Source organism: Ascidiella aspersa, chromosome 1, assembly GCF_963924565.1.
Source record: "Ascidiella aspersa chromosome 1, kaAscAspe10.2, whole genome shotgun sequence".
In the NCBI taxonomy this organism is placed as follows: domain Eukaryota; kingdom Metazoa; phylum Chordata; class Ascidiacea; order Phlebobranchia; family Ascidiidae; genus Ascidiella; species Ascidiella aspersa.
The window spans coordinates 1,078,872-1,105,824 of NC_139447.1; the positions used below are offsets into that span (position 1 = coordinate 1,078,872).

Consider the following 26,953-nt stretch of genomic DNA (forward strand, 5'->3'; position numbering starts at 1 on the left):
AAATTGCCTTAATGTAAAATTGCAGCAACTTGGTGTTATTCTAAAAATCGTAACATTTATAAAAATAAAACACGACTTGCCGTTAATAACGTTTCTATTGCCGAAGATATTCAACTACGAAAAGAGGCGTGGCATGCGATACACAAAAGGGGGCGTGTCGCCGCTGGTGGCGCACTTGTGGCGCTTCAACCGACGTTTGTGATCCAATACACCTTAGTGACGTAATATTGCAAATAGCGACGTCACTGATGGGAGACAAAGGAAAGGCAGCGACATAAAAAGTACACTTTTACGTCGAGTAAAGAGCAGTGATTGGTTGGTCATGATTTGCGAAAAAAGTGTTCTTTTATCACAAAAAAATGCCAGGAATTATTTTTACGAGGTAAAAAAGCAGGTGAGTATTTAATAATGAGAAGTTTTTTTTGAGGCGTCAATATTTAAAAAAAATCGATATTAGGTGATTTGAAATCTTAGAATTGTATTTGCCTAATTTAGAAAGTGGGATGTCTTGTTGAAAAATGGTATTTTTGACATGCGTATTCTTTGAAATATTATCGGGCGTCAAATTGTTCAAACCTGTTAAGCACATTTTTTGAATCAAAGTTGGTAGGAATGCAAATACATTGGTACGTGCAAACATATCCCTGTGACCTAACAAAGCGACGCGTTATGACGTAACACAACGCTGTGGCCACTTGGGACTGAACGAAGCGAAATGACGGTGGAAAAATATAAAAGAACCACTTGATAGTGACGTAATAAGCCAATGACGACGATTTACACCAAAATGATTCAGTGATTTGATTGACATCTGAGACTGACAGGGGTGGGGCGTATCAAAAAAATAGGCGACAAAAGGCGGGCGTATATACAGGGCGTTACAAAATTAACTCCCGGGCCAGCCCAAGTAATAGTAAAGTTCTGGAGAAAAGAGAAAATGGTTTAAACGAAGAAGAAATGTACAACAGTTAGTTGGTTAGTGATGGAATATATTCAACTTTGCACAACTTTTTGCCGAAACAACAATTAAAATGCCTTATTGCTAATATAACAAAAATAAAACCTTGGCATTTGGTTAAACATTGGAGTAAAAATAGCAAAAAAACGTACATTTTTGGTTAATAAAATGTGTTTTTTTATCTGCGAAAATCCCGTACCCGTCATTTTCAGGGGTTTTGTAATGGATTTTCACATTATACATGAGGATTGCGTTTCATAAGTCGATAAATTATGGCGATTTAAGTAACAGGCGCGGATTTGAATAATATATCATATTGAAAGTAATCCTAAAATACAAAAAGGTGAACAAAATAATAACTTAATGGGGTCTGACGAATAAACATGGATCCACTAGATTTGGAAACTTTAAGAATACAAAACTTGAAATATTTGAAACAAACTGCGACTGATCGGTCCAAAATATTGCTGCGTTTAAAAAATCAGGAAAGATCTCATTAAAATCATCTCAGCACAAAGTTACAACGGCGGATGCCCCGAATTCGAGACCGCGCCGGGTTTGCGCGGGAAATTTGAACAGTGGTTGATTGTGACGTCACACGCGAGCGACGAGATCACGTGAGCTTAATGTTTTGTAGCTCCTTGACAACTTGTGCGAAGGACAGGCGTTGTTGCGGATCCTTAATCCAACATTTCAACATCAGGTCGTACACGCTACGCTCACAACGCTCCGGGCAGTCCATGCGGTAGCCAGCCTCAACCTTTGTGAGGATATCCTTGAGCGGCTGAAAAAATAAAGTGAAAGTTAGAGTGTGCACCGGAAGCAAACCTTGCTTGCATCATGGATAGACAGATACGGTCAGTCTGTGATGATGTAATAATGATACGTCATCCGCAATCGTCAAAAATCTACTTCCAAAGGGCTATATCACAGTCGTTAAAAACATATGTGTGTGTAACGTTCATAAAACTTGGGTGTCAAATTGTCTACTTGGACGGTTGAATCATTGGTTGTAAACAGAAATGTCCGATCTCGGATCGAAGCCGATACCAAGTGGTAGTATCGGTACTCGTCCGATACTTGGTGGTATCGGTACTCGTCCGATACTAGGGTGATATCGGTACTCGTCCGATACTAGGGTGATATCGGTACTCGTCCGATACTTTGGTGATATCGGTACTCGTCCGATACTTTGGTGATATCGGTACTCGTCCGATACTTTGGTGATATCGGTACTCGTCCGATACTTTGGTGATATCGGTACTCGTCCGATACTCTGATGGTATCGGTACTCGTCCGATACTCTGATGGTATTGGTACTCGTCCGATACTCTGATGGTATTGGTACTCGTCCGATACTCTGATGGTATTGGTACTCGTCCGATACTCTGGTGGTATTGGTACTCTTCCGATACTAGGGTGGTATCGGTACTCGTCCGATACTCTGATGGTATCGGTACTCGTCCGATACTCTGATGGTATAGGTACTCGTCCGATACTAGGGTGGTATCGGTACTCGTCCGATACTTTGGTCGTATCGGTACTCGTCCGATACTTTGGTCGTATCGGTACTCGTCCGATACTTGGTGGTATCGGTGCCGGCCCAAAATAAGATTTCGGCGCCAAATCGATGCCAAATTAAATTATAATTTAAAGAAGTATTTGCAAACCGACGAGGCGGTTTCGACTTGACAAATATATTTTTTAAACTTAATAGGTTAATTAAACCATGCGGCTCAAGTTTCCAGGGAACTTAAATGCAAAACCTCTCATTTTACGATAAATGATCTGAGTTGGAACAAATTACGAATAAACCCCGTTTGGCGTCCCTCGTTATGAGGTAACACATCATAATTACTCTGAAGCCGGTTGTTACCGTGAAAACTATTTTTCCTGGTGATTAGCATTGCTGATAATATTATGCAGTTAGCCGGTTTATAAATGCCCAACCTAACTCAATAAAAGTGTGTTTTTCTCGGTCAATGCTTACCAAACAGTTTTGCGAAATGCACAAACACCGGATACAAAGCTCATCATTTTTGCAATTGTTTTTAAACTAGACAGTAAATGCATTGGGGTGAAAAATTGTAACGCAAAAAGTGAAATTGCATTCAATTTTGGAGAGACAGCCGCGCCTTTATTTAATCTGTAAAGTATTATACCATGTTGTGTGGTTATCCTGGAAATTACAATGTTTTAAAACGCAAAATATGCCTAGTGACCTTCCAAGTAACATATAAAGTAAAACTTGCTGGTGGCGGCTTACTCCGGCGTAATTACGGCCAAACTAAACAATCTCGCAGGGTTGGGGTAAAAGGTTCAGGTTGCAATTTCTATTTAAAAACACTATTAATGCCGTTATTTCGAGAAATATGTATCTCTTCTATGTGCCTAATGAATCGCATATCCTTTCAAAATAGACCAAGCTTCTGATTAACCAGCATGTAGTGTCCAGGGGGGCGAAAGTTTAGAAAATAACAGTTTAATACATAATGATGACTTACAACTTTGGGGTAGGGAACCCTCCCAAACGACCACATCTCCCAAAGAGTAATCCCATAACTCCACACGTCAGACTTGTTGGAGAATTTCTGGCGAAACAAAAAACAAGTTATGGACATCAGTATCCAGTGTTTTTTTTAAGGTGTTTTTGGGGACCGAAACGGTCCCCAAATTTATCCAGCGGTTTCCCAAAAAATAATAAATAATTCGTTTAAGCAAATATGGCTGTTTTTTGGGTCTCTTAAAACTACTTAGCGGTCACCCAAACCAAATCTTAAAAAAAACCTGTCGGTATCACCGATATATCACTCAAAAAACACTATGTATCTGTATTTTCATGAAAACCGTTACATATTTGAGGGCCAGTTGTAATAGACCATTTAAGACCGTAAAATCATAATTTTAATCGACCTAATTTTAAAAAGAAACTAGACGGGGGTGCGGTTGTTGTATATTTTGTCAGGGGGTATATTGTCAGGGCTTAGTGTTTATTTTTATTTAGTTTTAATTTTTTTTTGAAATTGATTTTATTTATTTTTTTTTTTTTTTAATTTTTTTTTTCATATTCATTTTTTAATTTTTATTTTTTATTTTTTTTTGTGTGTTTTTTATTTTTATTTTTTTATTTTTTTTTTTATTTAATATTTTTTTTATTTTACACTTTTTATTTTTTAATATTTTGTATTTTGTATTGTGTATTTTATATTATATATTTCATATTTTGTTTTTCATTTTCCTTAACTTGTTTCTGCAAGCAAAAACAGATATGGGCCGAAAACTTCCCCACTTTGATGCGAAAGGGGTTCAAATATGGCGTAGTACTTGGGGAATGATCGAAACATATATTTGATAAATAGAATTTGCGTAGATAATGTACATGGCCATTTTATTACATTTTGGCCAGAGCTTACGTGTTTGAAAATCAAATATTATCATTCTCCTCAAGACTTAAAATGGTTTAACGCCTATGGTTTGCAATACTTTTGCAAACTTTTACTCGGTAAATTTTTACCATGGCTTGGTCCGAGCAATCACTGTTAAAACAGACTTTAAATCTGTAGTTTTAAACAATATGAAACACACTATTATGTGCCTAATACGCAAACTATTAAATCGAAAGTTTTGCTAGTTGTTTAGGCCTGATATTGGTATGTTGGTTGGAGCAACATGCACAACAGGTGCTAACAGAGAGGCGTACACTGCCTTAAGATTTCGCATTTAAATTTGCGGCGGTAAATACACCCTATTGACACTTGATTATTAGGCGAAGCTTATCGCAAAGTAATTGGTCGCCCCAAAAAATGCTGACGCCGCATTTAAAGCAAGCATTATAAATGAGTCGCCGATATTCTGCTTTGAACATCTCTACTCGCAATGCTTCCCTACGTTAATTGTACGGTGGGTGAAACTTTATTCACGGCCTTACCTCTTTGTGTATTACCGCAACAATACGATGAAATACGATTTGGAGAATATTGGAAAAATCGTATTTGGAGAATATTTGCTATTTGCACCTGTATAGTATGTTACTCCAATCCAACATATCAACACACAATTTTAAGTTGTGTAGGCCTGGTGTTGATATGTTGGATTAGAGTTGCCACCAGATTTCGCATTTAAATTTGCGGCGCCTTTGATGCGAAAGGGGTTCAAATATGGCGTAGAATTTGGGGAATGATCGAAACATATATTTGATAAATAGAATTTACTTAGATAATGCATATGGCTATTTTATTAAATTTTGACCAGCTTACGTGTTTGAAAATCAAATATTATCATTCTCTTAAAGACTAAAAATGGTTTAACGCCTATGGTTTGCTATACTTTTGCAAACTTTCACTAGGTAATTTTTTACCATAGCTTGGTCCGAGCAATCACTGTTAAAACAGGCTTTAAATCTGTCGTTTCAAACAATATGAAAAACACTATTACGTGCCTAGTACGCAAACTATTAAATCGAAAGTTTTGCTAGATAAGTTTAGGCCTGATGTTGGTATGCTGGTTGGAGCAAGATGCACAACAGGTGCTAACAGAGAGGCGTAGACTGCCTTAAGATTTCGCATTTAAACTTGCGGCGGTAAATACACCCTATTGACACTTAATTATTAGGCGAAGCTTATCGCGAAGTAATTGGTCGCCCCAAAAAATGCTGACGCCGCATTTAAAGCAAGCATTATAAATGTGTCGCCGATATTCTGCCTTGAACATCCCTACTCGAAATGCTTCCCTCCGTTAATTGTACGGTGGGTGAAACTTTATTCACGGCCTTACCTCTTTGTGTATTACCGCGACAATACGATGAAATACGATTTGGAGAATATTGGAAACATCGTATTTGGAGAATATTTGCTATTTGCACCTGTTCTGTATGTTACTCCAATCCAACATATCTACACACAATTATAAGTTGTGTATAATAATATAATAACTTATGGCTTTGAAGCGAAGGGGGTTCAAATATGGCGTAGATTTTGGCAAATGATCGAAACATACATTTGATCAATAAAAATTTACGTAGATAATGCTTACGGCCATGTTATCACATTTTGGTCAGCTAGCATGTTTAAAAAGTCAATATTTTCATTCTCTCTAAATGATTTAACGTCTATGGTTTGCTATACTTTTTCCAACTTTTACTGTGTAAATTTTTACCATGCCTTGGTCTGAGCAATCACTGTTGAAACAGAGTTTAAATCTGAAGTTTTGAGCAATATGCAAACACGTTTATGTGCCTAATAAGCCACGTTTTATATTGAAAGTTTTGCCAATTTAAATCCAATAAACGCAAGATTTATTTATTTATGACGCCATGTTATGACAGAGCTTTGTAACGTCGTCGTTAAGAATGCGTTAAACTTAAGCTTTTTGTTGTTGCGGCCCTTGTATAATTATATTTGCTTAGACCTGGTGTTGATATGTTTGAATGGTGCAACAATTACAACATGTGCTAACAGAGATGTGTACACTGCCTGTAGGATTCGCATTTAAATTTGCGGTGGTAAAATATTTTGTGTTGTAAGAGCAATAGGTTTTTGTACTTAGAGAGGCCTCTTTATGAAAGGCAAGTTGCATGTGCATAGTTTTACTAGGCAAGCCACTTCCAACACAAATGTTGCACGCGCGGGACAATAGGGCGCAGCAGGGATGCCAGCAGCCGCCTCGTCGCGACGCGAGCTGGACAAAGCAAGCGAATATGAACGAATTCTGTATGAAAGTTTTTCTGCTGCTAGATGGCTGTCGTTAGCTACAAAGTGCTAAAACGCAATATTTCAGGTTTTTACCCCCCAAGCAAAGGCCCCTGGGAGTGCAGCCTCATAAACTTTTACAAAGCACCTACATACCACTCTACGCCATGTCTGAAAATTTGAAGGTTCTACGATGTCTACTTTTTCTATAAAGCTTCGGACAAAAGTCGGTCTGAAACAAACCATAGGAAACCATAGGAAACCAAAAAAGAACTAGACGGGGGTGCGGTTGTTGTATATTTTGTCAGGGGGTATATTGTCAGGGCTTAGTGTTTATTTTTATTTAGTTTTAATTTTTTTTTTAAATTGATTTTATTTAATTATTTATTTTTTTTCAATTTAATTTTTCATATTCATTTTTTAATTTTTATTTTTTATTTTTTTTGTGTGTTTTTTATTTTTTTATTTTTATTTTTTTTTTTATTTAATATTTTTTTTATTTTACACTTTTTATTTTTTAATATTTTGTATTTTGTATTGTGTATTTTATATTATATATTTCATATTTTGTTTTTCATTTTCCTTAACTTGTTTCTGCAAGCAAAAACAGATATGGGCCGAAAACTTCCCCACTTTGATGCGAAAGGGGTTCAAATATGGCGTAGTATTTGGGGAATGATCGAAACATATATTTGATAAATAGAATTTGCGTAGATAATGTACATGGCCATTTTATTACATTTTGGCCAGAGCTTACGTGTTTGAAAACCAAATATTATCATTCTCCTCAAGACTTAAAATGGTTTAACGCCTATGGTTTGCAATACTTTTGCAAACTTTTACTCGGTAAATTTTTACCATGGCTTGGTCCGAGCAATCACTGTTAAAACAGACTTTAAATCTGTAGTTTTAAACAATATGAAACACACTATTATGTGCCTAATACGCAAACTATTAAATCGAAAGTTTTGCTAGTTGTTTAGGCCTGATATTGGTATGTTGGTTGGAGCAACATGCACAACAGGTGCTAACAGAGAGGCGTACACTGCCTTAAGATTTCGCATTTAAATTTGCGGCGGTAAATACACCCTATTGACACTTGATTATTAGGCGAAGCTTATCGCAAAGTAATTGGTCGCCCCAAAAAATGCTGACGCCGCATTTAAAGCAAGCATTATAAATGAGTCGCCGATATTCTGCTTTGAACATCTCTACTCGCAATGCTTCCCTCCGTTAATTGTACGGTGGGTGAAACTTTATTCACGGCCTTACCTCTTTGTGTATTACCGCAACAATACGATGAAATACGATTTGGAGAATATTGGAAAAATCGTTTTTGGAGAATATTTGCTATTTGCACCTGTATAGTATGTTACTCCAATCCAACATATCAACACACAATTTTAAGTTGTGTAGGCCTGGTGTTGATATGTTGGATTAGAGTTGCCACCAGATTTCGCATTTAAATTTGCGGCGCCTTTGATGCGAAAGGGGTTCAAATATGGCGTAGAATTTGGGGAATGATCGAAACATATATTTGATAAATAGAATTTACTTAGATAATGCATATGGCTATTTTATTAAATTTTGACCAGCTTACGTGTTTGAAAATCAAATATTATCATTCTCTTAAAGACTAAAAATGGTTTAACGCCTATGGTTTGCTATACTTTTGCAAACTTTCACTAGGTAATTTTTTACCATAGCTTGGTCCGAGCAATCACTGTTAAAACAGGCTTTAAATCTGTCGTTTCAAACAATATGAAAAACACCATTACGTGCCTAATACGCAAACTATTAAATCGAAAGTTTTGCTAGATAAGTTTAGGCCTGATGTTGGTATGCTGGTTGGAGCAAGATGCACAACAGGTGCTAACAGAGAGGCGTAGACTGCCTTAAGACTTCGCATTTAAACTTGCGGCGGTAAATACACCCTATTGACACTTAATTATTAGGCGAAGCTTATCGCGAAGTAATTGGTCGCCCCAAAAAATGCTGACGCCGCATTTAAAGCAAGCATTATAAATGTGTCGCCGATATTCTGCCTTGAACATCCCTACTCGAAATGCTTCCCTCCGTTAATTGTACGGTGGGTGAAACTTTATTCACGGCCTTACCTCTTTGTGTATTACCGCGACAATACGATGAAATACGATTTGGAGAATATTGGAAACATCGTATTTGGAGAATATTTGCTATTTGCACCTGTTCTGTATGTTACTCCAATCCAACATATCTACACACAATTATAAGTTGTGTATAATAATATAATAACTTATGGCTTTGAAGCGAAGGGGGTTCAAATATGGCGTAGATTTTGGCAAATGATCGAAACATACATTTGATCAATAAAAATTTACGTAGATAATGCTTACGGCCATGTTATCACATTTTGGTCAGCTAGCATGTTTAAAAAGTCAATATTTTCATTCTCTCTAAATGATTTAACGTCTATGGTTTGCTATACTTTTTCCAACTTTTACTGTGTAAATTTTTACCATGCCTTGGTCTGAGCAATCACTGTTGAAACAGAGTTTAAATCTGTAGTTTTGAGCAATATGCAAACACGTTTATGTGCCTAATAAGCCACGTTTTATATTGAAAGTTTTGCCAATTTAAATCCAATAAACGCAAGATTTATTTATTTATGACGCCATGTTATGACGTAGCTTTGTAACGTCGTCGTTAAGAATGCGTTAAACTTAAGCTTTTTGTTGTTGCGGCAATTGTATAATTATATTTGCTTAGACCTGGTGTTGATATGTTTGAATGGTGCAACAATTACAACATGTGCTAACAGAGATGTGTACACTGCCTGTAGGATTCGCATTTAAATTTGCGGTGGTAAAATATTTTGTGTTGTAAGAGCAATAGGTTTTTTTACTTAGAGAGGCCTCTTTATGAAAGGCAAGTCGCATGTGCATAGTTTTACTAGGCAAGCCACTTCCAACACAAATGTTGCACGCGCGGGACAATAGGGCGCAGCAGGGATGCCAGCAGCCGCCTCGTCGCGACGCGAGCTGGACAAAGCAAGCGAATATGAACGAATTCTGTATGAAAGTTTTTCTGCTGCTAGATGGCTGTCGTTAGCTACAAAGTGCTAAAACGCAATATTTCAGGTTTTTACCCCCCAAACAAAGGCCCCTGGGAGTGCAGCCTCATAAACTTTTACAAAGCACCTACATACCACTCTACGCCATGTCTGAAAATTTGAAGGTTCTACGATGTCTACTTTTTCTATAAAGCTTCGGACAAAAGTCGGTCTGAAACAAACCATAGGAAACCATAGGAAACCATAGGAAACCATAGGAAACCAAAAAAGAATAACGGCAAAAACAAGATATGTCCCGAAAATAAATTTTCGGCCCATATAATAACGGCAAAAACAAGATATGTCCCGAAAATAAATTTTCGGCCCATATAATACTTCGTCTTGTATTGCTTATGTGCTAGAATTTTAAAGGCTTCATAAAAAAGGCTACTTTATTATTAAGGTTTTTTTTGTTCATTACTACATTCCTTTCACACCTTAAAACAGTTATCTTTTATACATTGAGTGTGATTTAACTTAAATATAAAACAATTTAAGAAAGGAGATTAAATTCCATTTGTTGGGAAAATCTGAGCTTTAATTCTAATGTAATTGGGAAATCTGAAAAATCCAATAAATACATGTAAGCGCTGCACAATAATCAGATTAGAGAAATAGGCTTAGGTTAGGGATTACAACTTGCTTTTTGAGTAAGTTTCTCTAAGCGTCGCACATTTAAACAACACTGGCATTCACGGGTATTTCCACGGTTTATTTGTAACGTTACACTCATTTCATTTATGTCATTTCAATTAGTTACAAATTTTAATGTCAAGGACATCAATTTCTAGCCAGTAAACTCTTCGAATAAGAAAAGAAAATTATCGGGTTTTGCTTGTAAAAAGTCTAAACATTGCTATACATCAAGTTTCAAAAGCTAATTGCCCTTTATTTTTAAACGCAATAAAAAATAATTGCGAGGACGCATTTGCCAAGTATTTCCTGGCATTAGTAGATAGGTCGGCGTTCTAGCGTAATGGCTGCATTTACATGGCAGTGTACTCACTAATAGATGCTGTTTCTCAGAAAAAAGCATTCAATTGACCAATCTAATAATTACAAACAATGCAAGATTTTCAGAAACAGTTTACCGATGAACTTCCCTTCTAGAACAAGTCAATGCAAACAACACCAAAAGTCAGAAAGTGGGCGTCGATGGTTCCTATCAATTAGTTTGACATATAAATGTGAATAGACCATTAAAATCATTACTTTGCAATCCAAAGGATCTAATAGTGCTGCTATAAAAGTGTGTCACTTGTACAGAATAAACTTAAATTAACAGATTTTGAATTTTCCATAAAGTAATGTAAGGTATGCAGTTACCCTATAATCAATAAAAAAAGATAATAAAAAATAACACAAATATTAATATAATTAACAAAACATGAATATATATCCACTTTAAGATCTGCTTTGAAGTACTTCTTATCCACAAATTTCACACTTATTTGGATGAAAGTATTTTTCAACTTACTTCAAAGTATAAAGCTAAAATTCAAACATTTTCACAAAACAAGAGATTAAATCACTACTTCATTAAACTTACACTTTCTTTGAGTGCTTCCGGCGCCGTCCACTTCACCGGGAACTTTCCTCCTTGCAAGTTGAAGGAAGCATCGCGAGCCAAACCGAAGTCGGACACTTTTGCCGTCCCATCTTCAGCGATGAGGATGTTACGGGCAGCCAAGTCGCGATGAACTAACTTCTTCGTTTCGAGGTATTCCATCCCTAATGAAATATCCCTGCAAAAAAAAACAGGTTAAATTTCTGTTCAGTTTATTTAGGTAATTAAATTCAAGTATTGTTTTAAGTATTGTTTCAGGAGTTGATTTTTTGTAACAATAAATTTATAAATTAGTTATCTTGAAAAAAACAATTTATTGAAATGTTGTGAACTAAATGACTTTCCTCAATATCAATAGTCCTTAAACATTTTTTTCTAATTCAAACATGAACGGCAAATCTGTAATTTTATTAATTTAAGAAATTGTTGCCAGATAGTGTAAGCCATAACAGCAAAGTGTAAAAAAAAAACTTTTTCAAGATGTTTCAAAATATATAGTGATTTGCAATAACATGGTTAAAAAACTACTGCTTTCATCTCTAGGGATTGTATATATTAAAATGAACAATATAAGACTTACTGAGCAGCAGATTTGTAATATAAAATCCTGGTGCTTTATTGATAAAGTTGTCCAAACTATATTATAATGGTTGTGTGCAAAATTTATTGAACAAACTAAATGGTTGTGAGAATGGGACTGTATTTAAGGGGGCAAAAGTCCACTATACGCAAACTCTATTGTGGATCGTATTTGGTGAAACTATTTTGCTCACGATTCAATGCAGTTAACACGGGTTAGATAAAATACTGAATAACACAGCACAGACATTATTACTTCAGAAACAGTAAAACAACAATAAAAATAATTTATAGAACTCTAGGTTGTAACCTTCTTACACTGCAGCCCATTTATGTGGGTAAATACAAATATTTACCCAGAATATTCCAAATATAAGGGAATTAAATAATATTCAATTTAAGAAGTAAATACTAAAACAAGCAGCAAACATTTTTATTTACATTTTCACTTTAACCTGAAACAAAAACTTCCTTTCTTTAAAAAACTTGATAAATTAATAAATTATTATCTGGTGATAAGAAAATAAATATCAATTTGTAACACCGACTACAAAACATTTGTTTTTTAATTTATTCCCAGTGATTTTAATGGAAAGATTAAAAAAAACGATTTTTATAAACAAAGTACAAAACATGACAGATTTTAAAAACAGTTTCTTAAAAGTTATTTTTATTGAAAAAACATAGATATCTTACTTTGCAAACTTGAGAAGGTCTGCGCTGGAGACTAGAGATCGACCTCTTGACCTGAGGTACTCGAGCAAGGCACCCTTGGTCATGAACTCAAGGACAACGTAGATTGGGTCGTTCGTTCCTGCGCTTGGGATCACAACACCTAGAAGTTGGATGAGGTTCTTGTGGTTGAGGGATCTGTGGAAAAGCAAGAATGCATTGGGTCACTAGGTTGCATTTGTGTATTTGGTATTTACAATGCCGTTTATGCACGCCAACAAGCATTATTTTACAGTATCTGTGTACCACCTGGTTTTATAATAAACCATTTTGCATTTAAAAAAATAAATTTATTTTACTGTTTTCTTACTGTTAAAGCGAAAATTTTAATCCAAATAAACGCTGCCAGCACTAGAAGCAGATTACAGATTGTGGTTGTTTCAATTTGGCAAATAACAAACAACAGTCAAATTATTATTACACTTGTTTTATTTTCAATAAACTACACAAAAGACCTGAAGCTGCTGGTATGCAATCGAGAAAATTTGCATAAAATTAGCACAAGTTAAAAACAAAAATTTAAAGAAACACTTGAAAATTAATGGAATTATTCTGCCAACGTAATCTAGTTATGTTAATAAACAAAGATGTAAATAAAACTTATTGGACAGTTTTTGCAAATTGCCTACTGCTTTGTTAATTTGGCAAAGCCTTTGAAGGATAAATATATATACCAGACTTATATTTTAATGTTTTTAATTTGATCATGGTTAAAATTAGGTTGACCGAAAAATAGAAACTAGTGTTTCTTTATGTTTATTCTAATGTTGCACCATTTTTGTGTTTACTGACTGTGTACAACTGTACAATATTTTGTATTTTTTCAAAAACAGAATTTAACCCACACTTTTTTATAAAAACCTTGGCTAATAAGCAGAAAAAGTCCAATGGTTGCAGCAAAATTTTGAAATCAGTCAAAAATAAAACAAAATGTTTCCTAAATAAAAAGCAGAAATGTACAACCCTGAAAAGGCAGTATATTTTCAACCATAAATTAAAAATCAAAATATTTTTAAATACGGCAATACAACGAGCGTTTTTTCAAATTTGTATAATGTAATTTACAGCAACAGTTCCACGGTTAAGCAGTCTAAACTTACGTCATAACTGAGGCTTCAGCAAGAAAAGCTTGGGCTGCTTTCGAACGATCTTTCACCGACTTGACCGCAACTTTTTTGTCGCGAAAAACACCCTCGTAGACATCACCGAAATCCCCTTTACCGAGAATCGCCCCCAGCTTGAGATCACGGAAATTAATCGCCCAACCGGCTGCAAAAAATTGTTAAAGATTTAAATAAGTCGGATTAAAACAAATGTAAATTAAAAATACCAATACATTTTATGTTTTCTTGGTTTCCTAACTCTAAATTCCAATAGATTTTGTTTTCACCATCTATTACAAATATATAAAAACTGAATAAAGAACTTTAACCTTAAGGCCTTATACAATCAGTTCATGTATAGCAATCTACATGTAATTGTAACTTAATTTAAAAGAAAAGGACATAAAAATAAAGTTAAATAGGGCTTTCTGTTTTTTTATTATTTGGAGTTCATGGTATTAGCTTCAAAATAAACATGTCAACAGCATTAAAGCACACCGGTATAGTGATGTCATAATGAGTAAGAAATCCCGACTCGTCATTGGACGACTACGCATCGCACGTGGGATGTGATAAATTAATGTAGGAAGGAATGATTTCTGATAGTCGGGCAACACCAGGGTTGCAGACTGGAAAACAAACCAAGTCTAACCATCACGTTTATAAATAACAGTTAATTAAAATATTATTAATCATTTGATAGAGTGGTTTCCAAATTGGGGTGTTATACTAAAACACGTAGTTTTGATTATACTAAAACCTGTAATGGAAAATAATAAATGTTCATACTTAACCAAAGATATTTTGCAAATAAACATTGATCCTAATTTTAAACACTGGTAGCCTAGCAAAAAAATCATTTTTGGTCAACCATTTTTTATCATACTGAAACAAAATACATGCTATCTATCTCATTACTTAACCACTGCCCTTAATACATTGGCAAGGCAATAATCCCAAAATATTAAGTCCCAAATAGTATATGTTCTGTTATAAACAGTGTATAAGCTTACATGGGTGACATGTATTTATAATACAGACAGGTTTTTTTCAAAAAAAAAGATGGATCTATAAGTCTACAGGAACAGAGTTAGAGAATTAATGCATTTGGATAATTTTGCCAAAAAGGTTTGAAACCACTGGGCATAAGATTATTGAAAACTGTGAAATTAGTAAATGTTTAGCAAGGAAACAAAGTAACGAAAGATTGATATAAGTACAGATATACAACACTACTTTAGTTGAGAAGCTTGTTTGCACAAAACAAAGCTGAATAACCTTAAGTTAAAAGTAATTGTCGTAAATCAACATGGTTTCACTTCAGCTTGTTCGTATCACAGTGAAACACATTGTACTTCATGGAGGTTTAAAACGTAAAAACTTATACTTGAAAAGTTTTTAATCACTTCTTTATTATTATAAACAGGCATAAATACGGAAAGCAGTCAAATTAGAGGTGGTTGCAAACCTACAAATTAGTACAGATACAAAATTTTAGGTGACTGTTTCGTTTTAAATGGTTTTATTTAAAAAGTTTTTTGCATCCAGTCTGAATTCACAGTGATATGCAACAATTGTCAAGATAGGAGCACACGTACAGTTGTACACCAATTATTAATATGGAATACATGTTGTTTTTATGTACGTAATTTTCCATTCTTATTAAATTATATTTTAAGTAAACTATCACTGTTACTCACATGAACAAGAAAAATTGGCAGCACTAATTTACAATATTGGTTATCCATAATTAAAATTGAATTTCTATTCAACCTTTTTGTTTACAATGCATTTCAACAATCCTATACTTAAACTAAAATTGGTTTATAGTAACTTTAGTAGTTAAAATTCACAATTGACTAAGATTTCGTTAAAAAAAGTTTAGCCTTTTTGGTAGGAAAAAGACTTTGTAAGATTATTGTTTAATTTTTTAAAATAGTAATCACTAGTGTTTGGTAGGGATGCTCAAAGTAGAATATCGAATCCTTGGATTCAAATCCAGATGGGATTCGAATCCAATTCTGCCGTTTATTTCGGGTAATTGGAACCGATATAATTTAATGTTTTACCGCCGATTGTTGCGCCTAATTGTACAAACGCGTGTGGTAAGTTGGCCTGTCGCTGCGGCGACCAATTTACAGAGCTTGCTTTAAATGTAACCTGGTAGTGCAGTGTCAGCGTTTTTTTGGGCGACCAACTACCGCGTCTCGCGATAATGTTTGTCTAATACTTAAGTGTCAATCAAGCGTTATTGGGCGAGAGGGTAACGTGTAATGTCTGGTGTGGAGTTCGCAAATTCCCTAAATGTGTTAAGTTGCAAAAGTAACATAGCGTTGCAAAACGTGCTGGCCGTCCACAAAATGCGCTATGGGGTTACTTAAGGTCAACTTTAAGCCAATATTCAGCGAAGTTATGCAGTTATGCACAACGTTATTGTCAAGAATTCGTTATATCAATAATAACTTTGTATTATTTGCAGTACATCATTTGACTGCATAACAGATCAGGTTAGTCAAAAAAGAAGCACTAAGACTTAACAATGCTTTAAAAAACAGGACCGAATTGCTTAAGACTTCTGTGTGCAGTGTTGCATTTTCTCACTATTGGCAAAAATATAAGTTTTGGACACAACCTGGACAGTTGACATATTACAGTTTACAGAACGGCTTCAGATGACAGTTGTTAAGAATGCTAAACATATGGGAGATTTTTTTTATAATGTACACATGTTAGCGAATTGTTTGGGTGATTTATTGCTGTGATTGTGAGCCCTGTAGGGTAGATTAAGATTAATCCCTTCCCCAAACAAAATTGAGGATAAATAATTTAATAAAAATATACTAGGATTCGCTATTCTGGATTCGTTATTCTAGATTCGAAACCTATTATTCTAGAATACCTTGGGATTCTACTTTGAACATCCCTAGTGTTTGGTTATAAAATCTGTATAAATATATACTTAAAAGATTTCAATAGAAAAAAGAGCGGCAGTGTTAGAACAGCACAGATGGAAGCAGGCACCAAATCTATTTCCTCATTGTGTCATGTAACGCATTGTATCTTCTGTGGCTTACTTCCGTTCAAATAAAAAAGCCGGTCAATAGGTTAATTTTAAATTAAACAATTTTGTTTTAAAACCAGCATCAACACAGTTCACATCTTAATTGTCTATCAGTTTTAGGCAAGCAACAATAACAAATTATTCAAACCTATATAGTTTTACGTCATTGATGTCCTGCGTTTTATAAGCATACACTATTTCTGTATTTTGCATTGCATGGTTTTTTCAATACTGAAAAATTATGCTAGTTTTCTAAAAAATCCCAACCATGGAACACTAAGAAAATTAGATTTGAATGAAATTAGATGTGTAGCCAAAATGTAATACTAATAAAAAAGTGAACAGGACAGTTTTCTTAATTTCCTTTTAACTATGAACTAACTATGTGGAAGAATATTTGACATAAACAATTAAGAAGGTCACCAGCTTTCAGGAGTCATGAACATAAAACTTAATTTTGACCAAGTGTTTGATACAGATTTTGTGGAGTTGTTTTACCTTTTTTAAAGTCATCTGTGTCGACGGAAAACTCGAGGCCTCCTTTCTTCTGGAGAGGTTTTTGCAAAATGCAAACCAGTCCATCTGGGTCGCGATGATAATGCTGTGGATAAAAAGGCTTTATGAGAATTTTTAAAGCAGAAAAGGACAACCGGGGAGGTTTCTCATAGAGGAACACCACACTGTCAATACAACTCTTGCAACACGTGATTGTTTATTGTTCCAGTTTTGTTTATGTGACATTATGGTGATTACTGAACAATCCTTGTAGGGGTGACACAATCTATTTACTATTTCTGGGGTGTGTCACACACCTTCTTGAAAGGTTGGAAGAAACAGGTGGTTTAAAGCAAAAGTAATTTAGGACAAAATTGTATATTTGGAAATAAGCAAAATTCACAAAATAATCATATTAAACCTTTAGAAGTTAAATTTTATCAACATTAAGAAAATTGTAACACAAAATAAAGTAAATGAGATTTTTTAAGTTACATTTAAAAATAATATAAACTGGTATCCAACTACAATGATAAAGATAAAAAAAGTTTTGCCACAAAAAAAAATCCAATTATAAAAAATAGATTTTCAAATTAAAAAAAAAAGTAGTACAAATATTATAAAAACATTTTTAAATTTTGTTAGAATAATGCCCACCAGCATTTCATTATGTATGACCTGCTGTTCAGCTTATGCAAACACGGCAGTAAAAAGTACCCCATGAATAATTCATGCACATTAAGGCATGGCACTAAATAATAAAGATGACGTAAATATAACTAACAGAAAACCTAAAATCTGGCAAACAATATGAAATCTTCAGGTGTATTCACTATATATTGTTGTTTCAAAGTGAAAACCAAATAGTAATAGTAACCTTATTGTAGTAAAAATAATTAGGTATTGTTATTGGTAAATCAAAGGTTGGCTAACTTTTGTTGCACTGGAAATCATATCGTTTAAAGTTTTTGTTTACTGCAAATATGAATGAACTTTTTATGCAGAATGTAATATAAAAAAACAAACCTAAAAACAACAAGATCCTAATAAATCCTAACAGCAAGCCAAAATTCTAACCAACCATTGGTATAAAACTCTTTACATAAGGAACTGCTGAACCTACAGGAACTATACGTTTAGAACAAAGAGATTTTAATCAGGATTGAAGGGTAATAAATAATCTGATGTAATGTCCTCCTTAAATAATTAATAGTTGGATCTTATCTTGGGTCAATTGCATTACATTTCAGCTGCATTAAGGGATTTTACTTGGAGGACCGTGACACTAAAATGTGATTTTTAACAGGAATCTAAAACTTTAAAAGTTTGAAATGAAAGATGAGAAAATCATTATTTATTTCATTTGAATTCGATAAAAAATATGTTAACTTATTTCTGACATAAATTAAAAAACAAGCATTCAGCATTATAAATAAACCAATGCCATTAAATTAATGTACTATTAAAATATTAGGTGTTCTGACTTAACCTAAAAACTATCTGAGTTGAGCATTCTTTTGAATTTAAGGAAGAAATAAATAAACGAGGGATGTTAAAACTTGTTTTACACACATTTTTTTAAATACAAAAAGAAATGAGAAGAAACCAACCTCTACGAGTTTGGATAAATTCTCAAAGTATTCTTCTTCGTCGATTGTGAGTTTGTTTTCCTTGTAAATAATCCTGTAGTGCTCGACCTCGTCCTGGAAGCAAACGCAGAGGGTGTAGTCGCCGGGAAAATTTGTAGATTCTCGGACGAGGAAAAGTCCGTCGTGACGAGGTCGTAAAAGATCCTCAGCGGCCTGACGTGATATTTTTCCATGGAACCATCTGGAATACAAAGATCAAGATTAAATTACATCTATTAAAATATGGAGAATGAACATCAAACCCATACAGTTGTAAGGTGATATATAAATGGGCGTATCTTTATGAAATCCGAAACCATTGGCAGCAGGTTTCTGCTTGTCGATCACTGTTCCGCTGACGGGCATATAAACAATTAAACTCAACGTTTAAAAACCCGAGTGAAACACAAGATCAGACATTTTTTTTCCTGTACTAGCATCGCCAGTTGCCATAAGTAAAATAAATACACATGAAGTAAAAACAAGATAAAAAACTTGAAAACATACGAAAGCAGTGCAGATTAGAAGTACAACTTTCATATGTTTTTCAATTTTTCTATTATTTTATTATTACCTTGCTATGTAAATGTATTTTACTTTACTTATGGAACTGACGATGCAAGTATTGGAAGAATAAATATTCCTTTAAAAAATGTCTCATCCTGGTTTCACTCTGGTTATTAAACATCAAGTTTTATTGCTATTGGTATAAAGTGATATTCATCCTATGTCTTACTACAAACTTCCAGCCAATATGCTCCTAAGTTTATGCATTACATGTTAACTTTTTTATAAAATCTATTTAGAACTCATTTTTTTTAGTTTTGTTTAATAAAATGCATAATTTTGAAACAGAACTTACACATATTTTTGTGGCAATGAAAGCAATTGAAAATGAAGGCAACTTAATTAAACAATGAAAAAAAATAAGATTTTTATTATTGAGCAATATTTTACTTAACATTTCAAAATTTAACAAAAGTGGAAAAAAAGTTTTGCTTCAAAGTATTGTTATATCATTCTATTGTAAACCCTAAAATGCTTCAAAGCATCTGTCAAACTTCTAAAGCTTTGTGTAAGGTTGTATTAAAAGTGCTTAGTATTATTGTTTAGGTTAGGAATGTACTTACGGCATCGCGGTTAGCTTTACTTCCTTGTGTGACATCTAAAACCACAGGGAGCATTTAAACAGAGCAACATAAACCAGATAAGTACCTTACAATACATACAATAGCTATGTACATTATAATATTTTTATTCCATAAAACACTGTTTAATCATATATATACAAAATATTGTCACACATTTATTATTGCTGTGCAAATCTGTCAGATATTTGTGTTACCTACTGACAAATAAATATATTTGATTACCAAATTGTTATACAGTATGTTGATTTTTAATCTTTTTTGTCAGTTTACTAATTGGATATTTAGTTCTTTGGTAAAGGCAAAAGTTAGTGGCATATAAAAAGACTTTTATACACACCCTGTATAAAATACAAACAAATAATTATAAAAATTAATGAATTACACTTTATATCACATGGAAAAATTAAAAAGCAAAAAAAAAGCTACCAGCAACTAATTGTTGTTGAGAAATATAAAGTGTTGAACTTTATATAGGATTTATATAATAACAGAAGGTGTTCTGTCGTTACAATCCTACTAATATTGAGATTTACAACTAAGCTTGGCTCACACCTTCAAAAAAGATGACATACCACTCTATTTTAAGTTGAACATCAAAGCTTTAGGTGGATATATGCTTGATTAGCTGATATGAAACAATTAAAACCACAATGTTATCAATGCTGCCTTGGGATTTTCAGCTGTTTGTGTGTTGCTATGACTGCTATTTTGATTTTCATCTGAACCCCAGTAATACCAACAAGTAGCAATTCTAGCCAAGTTCAACAATAAAAAATATGCATCATAGTTTTATATTTCCATTATACAAAGACTAGAAGTCTAATTCTAGCCACAAAACATACTGTATTTGCAAAAATAACTTTTAAAAGCAATAAAAAATAATGAGGTGCGTTTTGAATGCCCAGCTTGAGATAATGAGTTACAGAAGAGTTTAAACTACTTATGATTTGGTCAACATTTTAAGGCAACACTTCCCTAAGTACTAAAAACATTCAATCTGTTTATAAAGCAGTTCAGTTATATACAAAATGCGATATTCACAATATCTTAGAATTAAGTAGGAGGCGTTTTTCAAACAATTAGCAAGCTATTGTAATATTGCTGAGTTTTGAAATAATTAAGTAAGCAGATTAGGCAAATCTATAATAATTAAGCAATGTTATTTGTTTGCAGCCACATAATAAAAAAACTTTTTAGCGATAAAAAGTTTTATTGCTCTTAAATTTTACGTTAGTCTTTGAGCTTGATGCCCCATTCTTTGGTGCTTTGTATTTCGCAGAATTTTTCTTTGCTGATTTGGTTTTTGTAACCACCTTAGCCTAATGTTAAAACAATAGGCAATAAATAACATCTGTTCAGCAACTTTAGTGAAAAACATTAATTGAAAATTATTTTAAAAAAGGAAAAGTTTATGAAATAGTTTGCTTACCAAATGAAATAGTTATTTTTTGACCCAACGAAAAAAGATATAAGTAATGTAACAAAGCAGTTGAAACTATCTTAATAAACGTTGCTATAAACCATTTTATTATGTTATTGTTTTCATTTTACAATGTTTTTATGTAATGTTCATTGAAACTATTTTTACTACAAGAGAATAAATAAAATATTTGCTTATGGTCCTGCACATTTTTCATTCTAAGTTTGAAAACACTGAGTTAGATAAAAAAAAAATCGATTACTCCAGACAACATTAAACTTTGATCCATAATAACCAGCCAGATCAAATGTTTAAATAGCTTTATACTAGTGTACCTAATGTTTGCTTAGGTATATAAGCAGTACTCCTAGCAGCCCTAGACTAACAAAACCTTTTCAACAAAACAACACAGCAAATTAATATATATGTAGAAATAGTGACTTACATTGTTAGCTTTTGGATCCGATCTATAAAATAAAGTAATATTTCAGGATTTAAAGTAACGGCATTACCTTTAGATTAAAAATATGAAAGAGGTTAAGACCAAATTTAGGTAATTTTTTACATTTAGATCTGATCACAGTTTTACTCTGGTTATTAAACATTGTGTTTCATTGCTATTGGTATAAAGGGATATTTATCCTATGTCTAACTACAACTTCCAGCCAAAATGCTTCAAAGTTTTTTACATTTAGAAAAATATTATTATGTAAATATGTATACATCTATATGACAATGGCACACTTCATTTAATTAAACATTTACCAAGAGAAACACATGATGTGCAGTCTATGATACATATATTATTTAGCATCAAGAATTAAAAATTCAAATAAGCATAAGCATAAGCATATAACAGACAGTAATTTTTCCCAAAAAGGTTACAATTGTAAAAACACAACAAAAGCTTACTTTTTTATCAGGTAATTAGTTGGGACCATTCCTTTGTCGCCTTTCAGATTTTGAGCTTTATACCAGTTGGAGTCCCTCGTATTCTGACATCATAATCAACAGTGTTACATCACAAAATAAAACACTAACCAATGTATATATACATAAATGCTATTGGGGTACACAGGTACACGTGTGTTGAAAAAGTTAAATATAAGAAATAACTGATAAGATTGAAACTGAATCCAACTCAACATAAGTAATTACTCAAACGAAAACTGATATCTTAGTGGTATTTGGTACACTAAACAAGTAATTAATCAACAGTCATTGCTAAAATATAACTGGACATCTTGTACGCTGCAAATAGCCAAGACATTTGAGATCTAACAGTTGTCCCATTATTGCTTAAGGTGGCATTCGTCTTTCACACAAAACTGCAAATGCCAACTGTCATTTGGTTTAAGGCCCACAGTCATATTAAGGTCTCTACTTCCTTTAGTTTGTTTACTCTAAGATATATTGAGCAAAAATATGCTGTCATTGCTTGATGTGCACAACCACCACTCGATTGTAGGAGGTGTAATCACAATGAGAAATGAATCATAAGCTTGAGCCAACAGGTGATCAACAGTAGTTTATATTGTAGACACAAAAGCATGGCGTATTAGGCAGGATAAAACAGCTTTATTTCCAAATTTGGTTGAAAGTGATTTTCAATGGCATTTGAAAGAAAAATCTAAGCACTTTAATTTAGGAACTTACGCAGCAAAACACATGTTGAGAAAAGATTCTTAATTTTAATCAGGTGAATATTTAGACTGCTCAATAAAATGCAAGCACCAAGCATAAATCTGCTTTCAAGGCAATTATCTCTGCTTACTAACTGTTTCATTAGGAAGTTTAAATATTAATAGAAAAAGCATCACAAATAACTTCGATTAGCTACGCTGTAACTTAATAAATAAGTAGCTATTAGGTTCTCAGCTGGTTTAATAAGGAAACCCAATTACTCTGTCCCCAACAAATCCCAGGAAATCGCCAGAAATACATTTAAAGCAGGTCGTATGTTGACCAGCTGCAGCACTTAATTGGCCAGTGCATACAGAAACAGCAGAAATGCCTTAATAATTTATTAAAGTTGCAAATAACAAATAATAAAATGACCTGCAAATTTCTAGGTTTTGAAATATATTTAAATAGAAAAAAATCAAAATAGAAAAAAATTAACCTTTATAATGTTTAATATATTTTTAATACAAAGACAACTGATTTGTGGGATTTAATGCACCAATCTAAATTTGTTCTGTGTCCTTGCACATAAAAAGTAAAAAAATTGCAAATAAATTAAATTGTACTTTTTATATGGTGTTTATTACATTTAAATGATAACAAAGCATGCATTGGAATAGATTACATTAACAAATTACAATATTTTTTTCAGCTGTTTATTTTGAAAATAAAACCTAATAGTGAACAAACAAAATTGTTTGCTTTTGGAGAATTATTAATTTGCCAAAATAAAGCAAGTTGTTAAACAAAAACGAGAATACAAAACACTTTCGCTTTGAATCACAAGGAAATGGTGTAGCTTTTTAAATACATTTAATTGTAATACTATTTCAAATAGCTTTCTTTCTAAATTCTATACTATTTTCCTTTCTTTTTCGATATTTTCTATAATCCAATCAACTTTCTCTTCTAAATGTAATATTTTCTGTATCACATGGACAAAGGCTTATTTAGATGTTGCTTGTAAAACACAAAACCATTTACCCACATAATTATTTTGTTTATTTTTAAATAGTCAGCATAACTCCTATATTCTAATATGTGGGATTTCCTTGGCCTTGTCGATGGGAAATTTACCTATTCAATTGGTTAAAGCGAAAACGATCAAATAGATAAAAAATAGTAAATCTGGGATTTTTAAATCTGCCAGCAACCAACAAAAAAATGCCACTCTTTCCTAAACAACTACACATTGTTAAACAAAAAATATGTTTTGGAAAATATACTAATCTACTAATTTGTTTAAAAGTTAATGAATTTTTATGTTTTAATAATTGCAAAAAGTTTGTAAAGAATCATACCATCATAATAGTGAGTATTTCTCCTTTCTTGAAATGAAGGTCTCCTTTATTCTCACTCTTGAAATCATATGCTCCCTCGCAAATCGTGCCTGGCGAAAATACCTGCAGTAGAGAAATGATTAAGAACTTGCTTCTCGACAGACAAGGTAAACAGAAAGAGGAACTAAAGTCAACTAACCTTTGTTTGTATTTGGGTAAATTAATTAACTTGCTTTGGCTTGTATGTTAAACAATTAAAATTTGTATTTATCAAGCATTTTAATCACAAACTTTAATTTTTTTAAACAGATTGCAAAAAAACTAAATTTAGAACTTAAATTTTTATTAAATTAAATATTTCACTTTCTTGTATAAATAAAACACATGTTACAATTTTTCAAAATAATTTTAAAGACACATTTTTTAATATATCATTTGTTTGTAAAAAAAGAATTAAAAGCAAAACACAACCCCAATTAAGAAATGTACCTTCACAAAATTTGGCAAACAAAACACGATTTACACTTACAGTGCTCTGAACTTCATGATTCTCATAATTAACAGGTTTACTCCTTTTGTCCTGACCAAGGTCAATCAATCTTCCGGTGGGCTGAAGTAATTACAAACACAAAAGCAACAAATATAAATAAATAAATAAATAAAGAATCGATGCAACAATTCATTGCACTGTATTTTGTTAAACCACTCATTTCAAAGCAAGTTAAGGAAACACTGATTTGCTAAAGGTGCAGCAAAAATAAATAATGTCAAAATAAAACCAAGAATTAAACTCTTCTTTTATTGATTCTTAGAAAAAATAAATAAACACAAACATTTTTTTAACTAAACAGGTAAGAAGGCGTTAATTGAATTATTAGTTATCTGTTTTAAGGGTTGTGTTGAATACATAACTTTCTCCCTTTCTCTATATATAAAAATATCTTTAAGGCAATACTTTTCAAAGAAATGCACTTTATAATACAGTAAATTGTCAACAAAAAGGGGTAACACTAATTTACGGAATGATGAATGGTCGGAATAGTCGGAACGCTCACTAATTCACGGAATGGTCGGAATTGTCGGAATGGAATGAATAGGGCCGAAACTAAATTGATGAATGGTCGGAACGGAATGAACTGTCGGAATAGAATAAACTGTCGGAATAGAATGTATGACGCTGTAGTAGCAGAATGAACTTTTGGAATGAAATGAACGTAGCTGTAGGAACAGAATGAACTGTCGGAATAGAATGAACTGACGGTATGGAATGAACGAAACTGTAGGAACAGAATGAACTGTCGGAATAGAATGAACTGTCGGAATGAGATGAACGAAGCTTTCCGACAGTTCATTCTGTTCCTACGGCTTCGTTCATTTCATTCCGAAAGTTCAACCCTAACCCTAACCCTAACCCTAACCTAACCCCAACCCCAACCCCAACCCCAACCCTAACCCTAACAGCTTCGTTCATCTCATTCCGACAGTTCATTCTGTTCCTACAGCTTCGTTCATTTCATTCCAACAGTTCATTCTGTTCCTACAGCTTCGTTCATTTCATTCCGACAGTTAATTCCGTTCCGACCATTCATCAAATTAGTTTCGGCCCTATTCATTCCATTCCGACAATTCCGACCATTCCGTAAATTAGTGAGCGTTCCGACCATTCCGACCATTCATCATTCCGTAAATTAGTATTACCCAACAAAAAGTAAGCACTTTTTATTTCTACACCCATAAAACAACATGCAAAAACAACACTCACCACATTGGCCATTTTGCAACTCAAAACTTATCCGAACCCTCAAATGTTGAACTAATTCATTGCTTTTTTACAACAGTTGAAAATCAGGCCTAATTCTGTGAAATTTCACCACTTTATATTTTAAATGATTAAGAACAGCATTATTTTAGGTTAGACTGTAAAAATCACCAGGACAACATTTATACATAAGTATCATTTTTTGGGGGGTGGGGGGTTAGGGTGCGAGTTAGCATTTGGGTGGGTTAAGTATTATTATTATATTTATTCCCGAATACTTATTTCGGCGCTATTTGCTTATTTATTTTGGATACAGTACCTTTTTATTTTTTGAATTACTTTCTACATGCAAAAATCAAAGAAACCCAAAAATAAGTATGGGAGAATTACTATCATAATAATACTTTACCACGTAAATGCTAACTCGCAACCCCTGTCTGGAAAGTATGGCAGCACCTTGCGGGTGCATGCACTCCCGAAAAAAAAATTTTAACATATGGCAAAAACCAGGTAGCATAATCATTTTCAGGGGTGCAGGTCTAGTCTGTTGTAAAACTATCGTTGGTGCACTTGCCATACTTCCATTGTGGCTCGCACCTGGCTAACCCAAATAATCTTGAGAATAAAAAAAACCCGAACGAAAATGTGGTAGTGTAAAACGGGTAATACTAATTTACAGAATGATGAATGGTCGGAACGCTCACTAATTTAAGTGTTACCCCATTAAAACAATTATTAAACCAATGCACAATATTTGGG

At 33.3% G+C, this 26,953-nt stretch overlaps 1 protein-coding gene across 2 annotated transcripts; it reads right to left on the bottom strand.

The window, feature by feature from the left end:
- Positions 1 to 84: 84 nt before the first annotated feature.
- Positions 85 to 26,311, bottom strand: LOC146166440 (tyrosine-protein kinase CSK-like). Of its 2 annotated transcripts, XM_083391010.1 has the most exons (13): positions 26,198 to 26,311; positions 24,965 to 25,045; positions 24,457 to 24,558; positions 22,385 to 22,467; positions 21,918 to 21,939; positions 20,032 to 20,066; positions 18,884 to 19,103; positions 17,277 to 17,379; positions 13,715 to 13,883; positions 12,579 to 12,752; positions 11,286 to 11,481; positions 3,463 to 3,549; positions 85 to 1,742 (listed from the first exon to the last, which is right to left on the bottom strand). In XM_083391010.1, the coding sequence occupies exons 1-13, from the start codon at positions 26,207 to 26,209 to the stop codon at positions 1,572 to 1,574; spliced, it is 1,455 nt and encodes a 484-aa protein (XP_083247136.1). In that variant the 5' UTR covers positions 26,210 to 26,311; the 3' UTR covers positions 85 to 1,571. The 2 variants fall into 2 exon arrangements, with proteins under 2 accessions (XP_083247136.1, XP_083247137.1); XM_083391011.1 differs by lacking the exon at positions 24,965 to 25,045 and having other exon boundaries at positions 26,198 to 26,306.
- Between the last annotated feature and the right edge of the window lie 642 nt (positions 26,312 to 26,953).

Bases quoted from the DNA above. Each gene is read 5' to 3' on its own strand.
- LOC146166440 (XM_083391010.1), bottom strand. The intron at 22,468-24,456 runs GTATGATTCTTT...TTATGATGTCAG, and splicing joins AAATACTCACTATTATGATG to AATACGAGGGACTCCAACTG. The intron at 21,940-22,384 runs GTAAGCTTTTGT...TTTATTTTATAG, and splicing joins ACTAATTACCTGATAAAAAA to ATCGGATCCAAAAGCTAACA.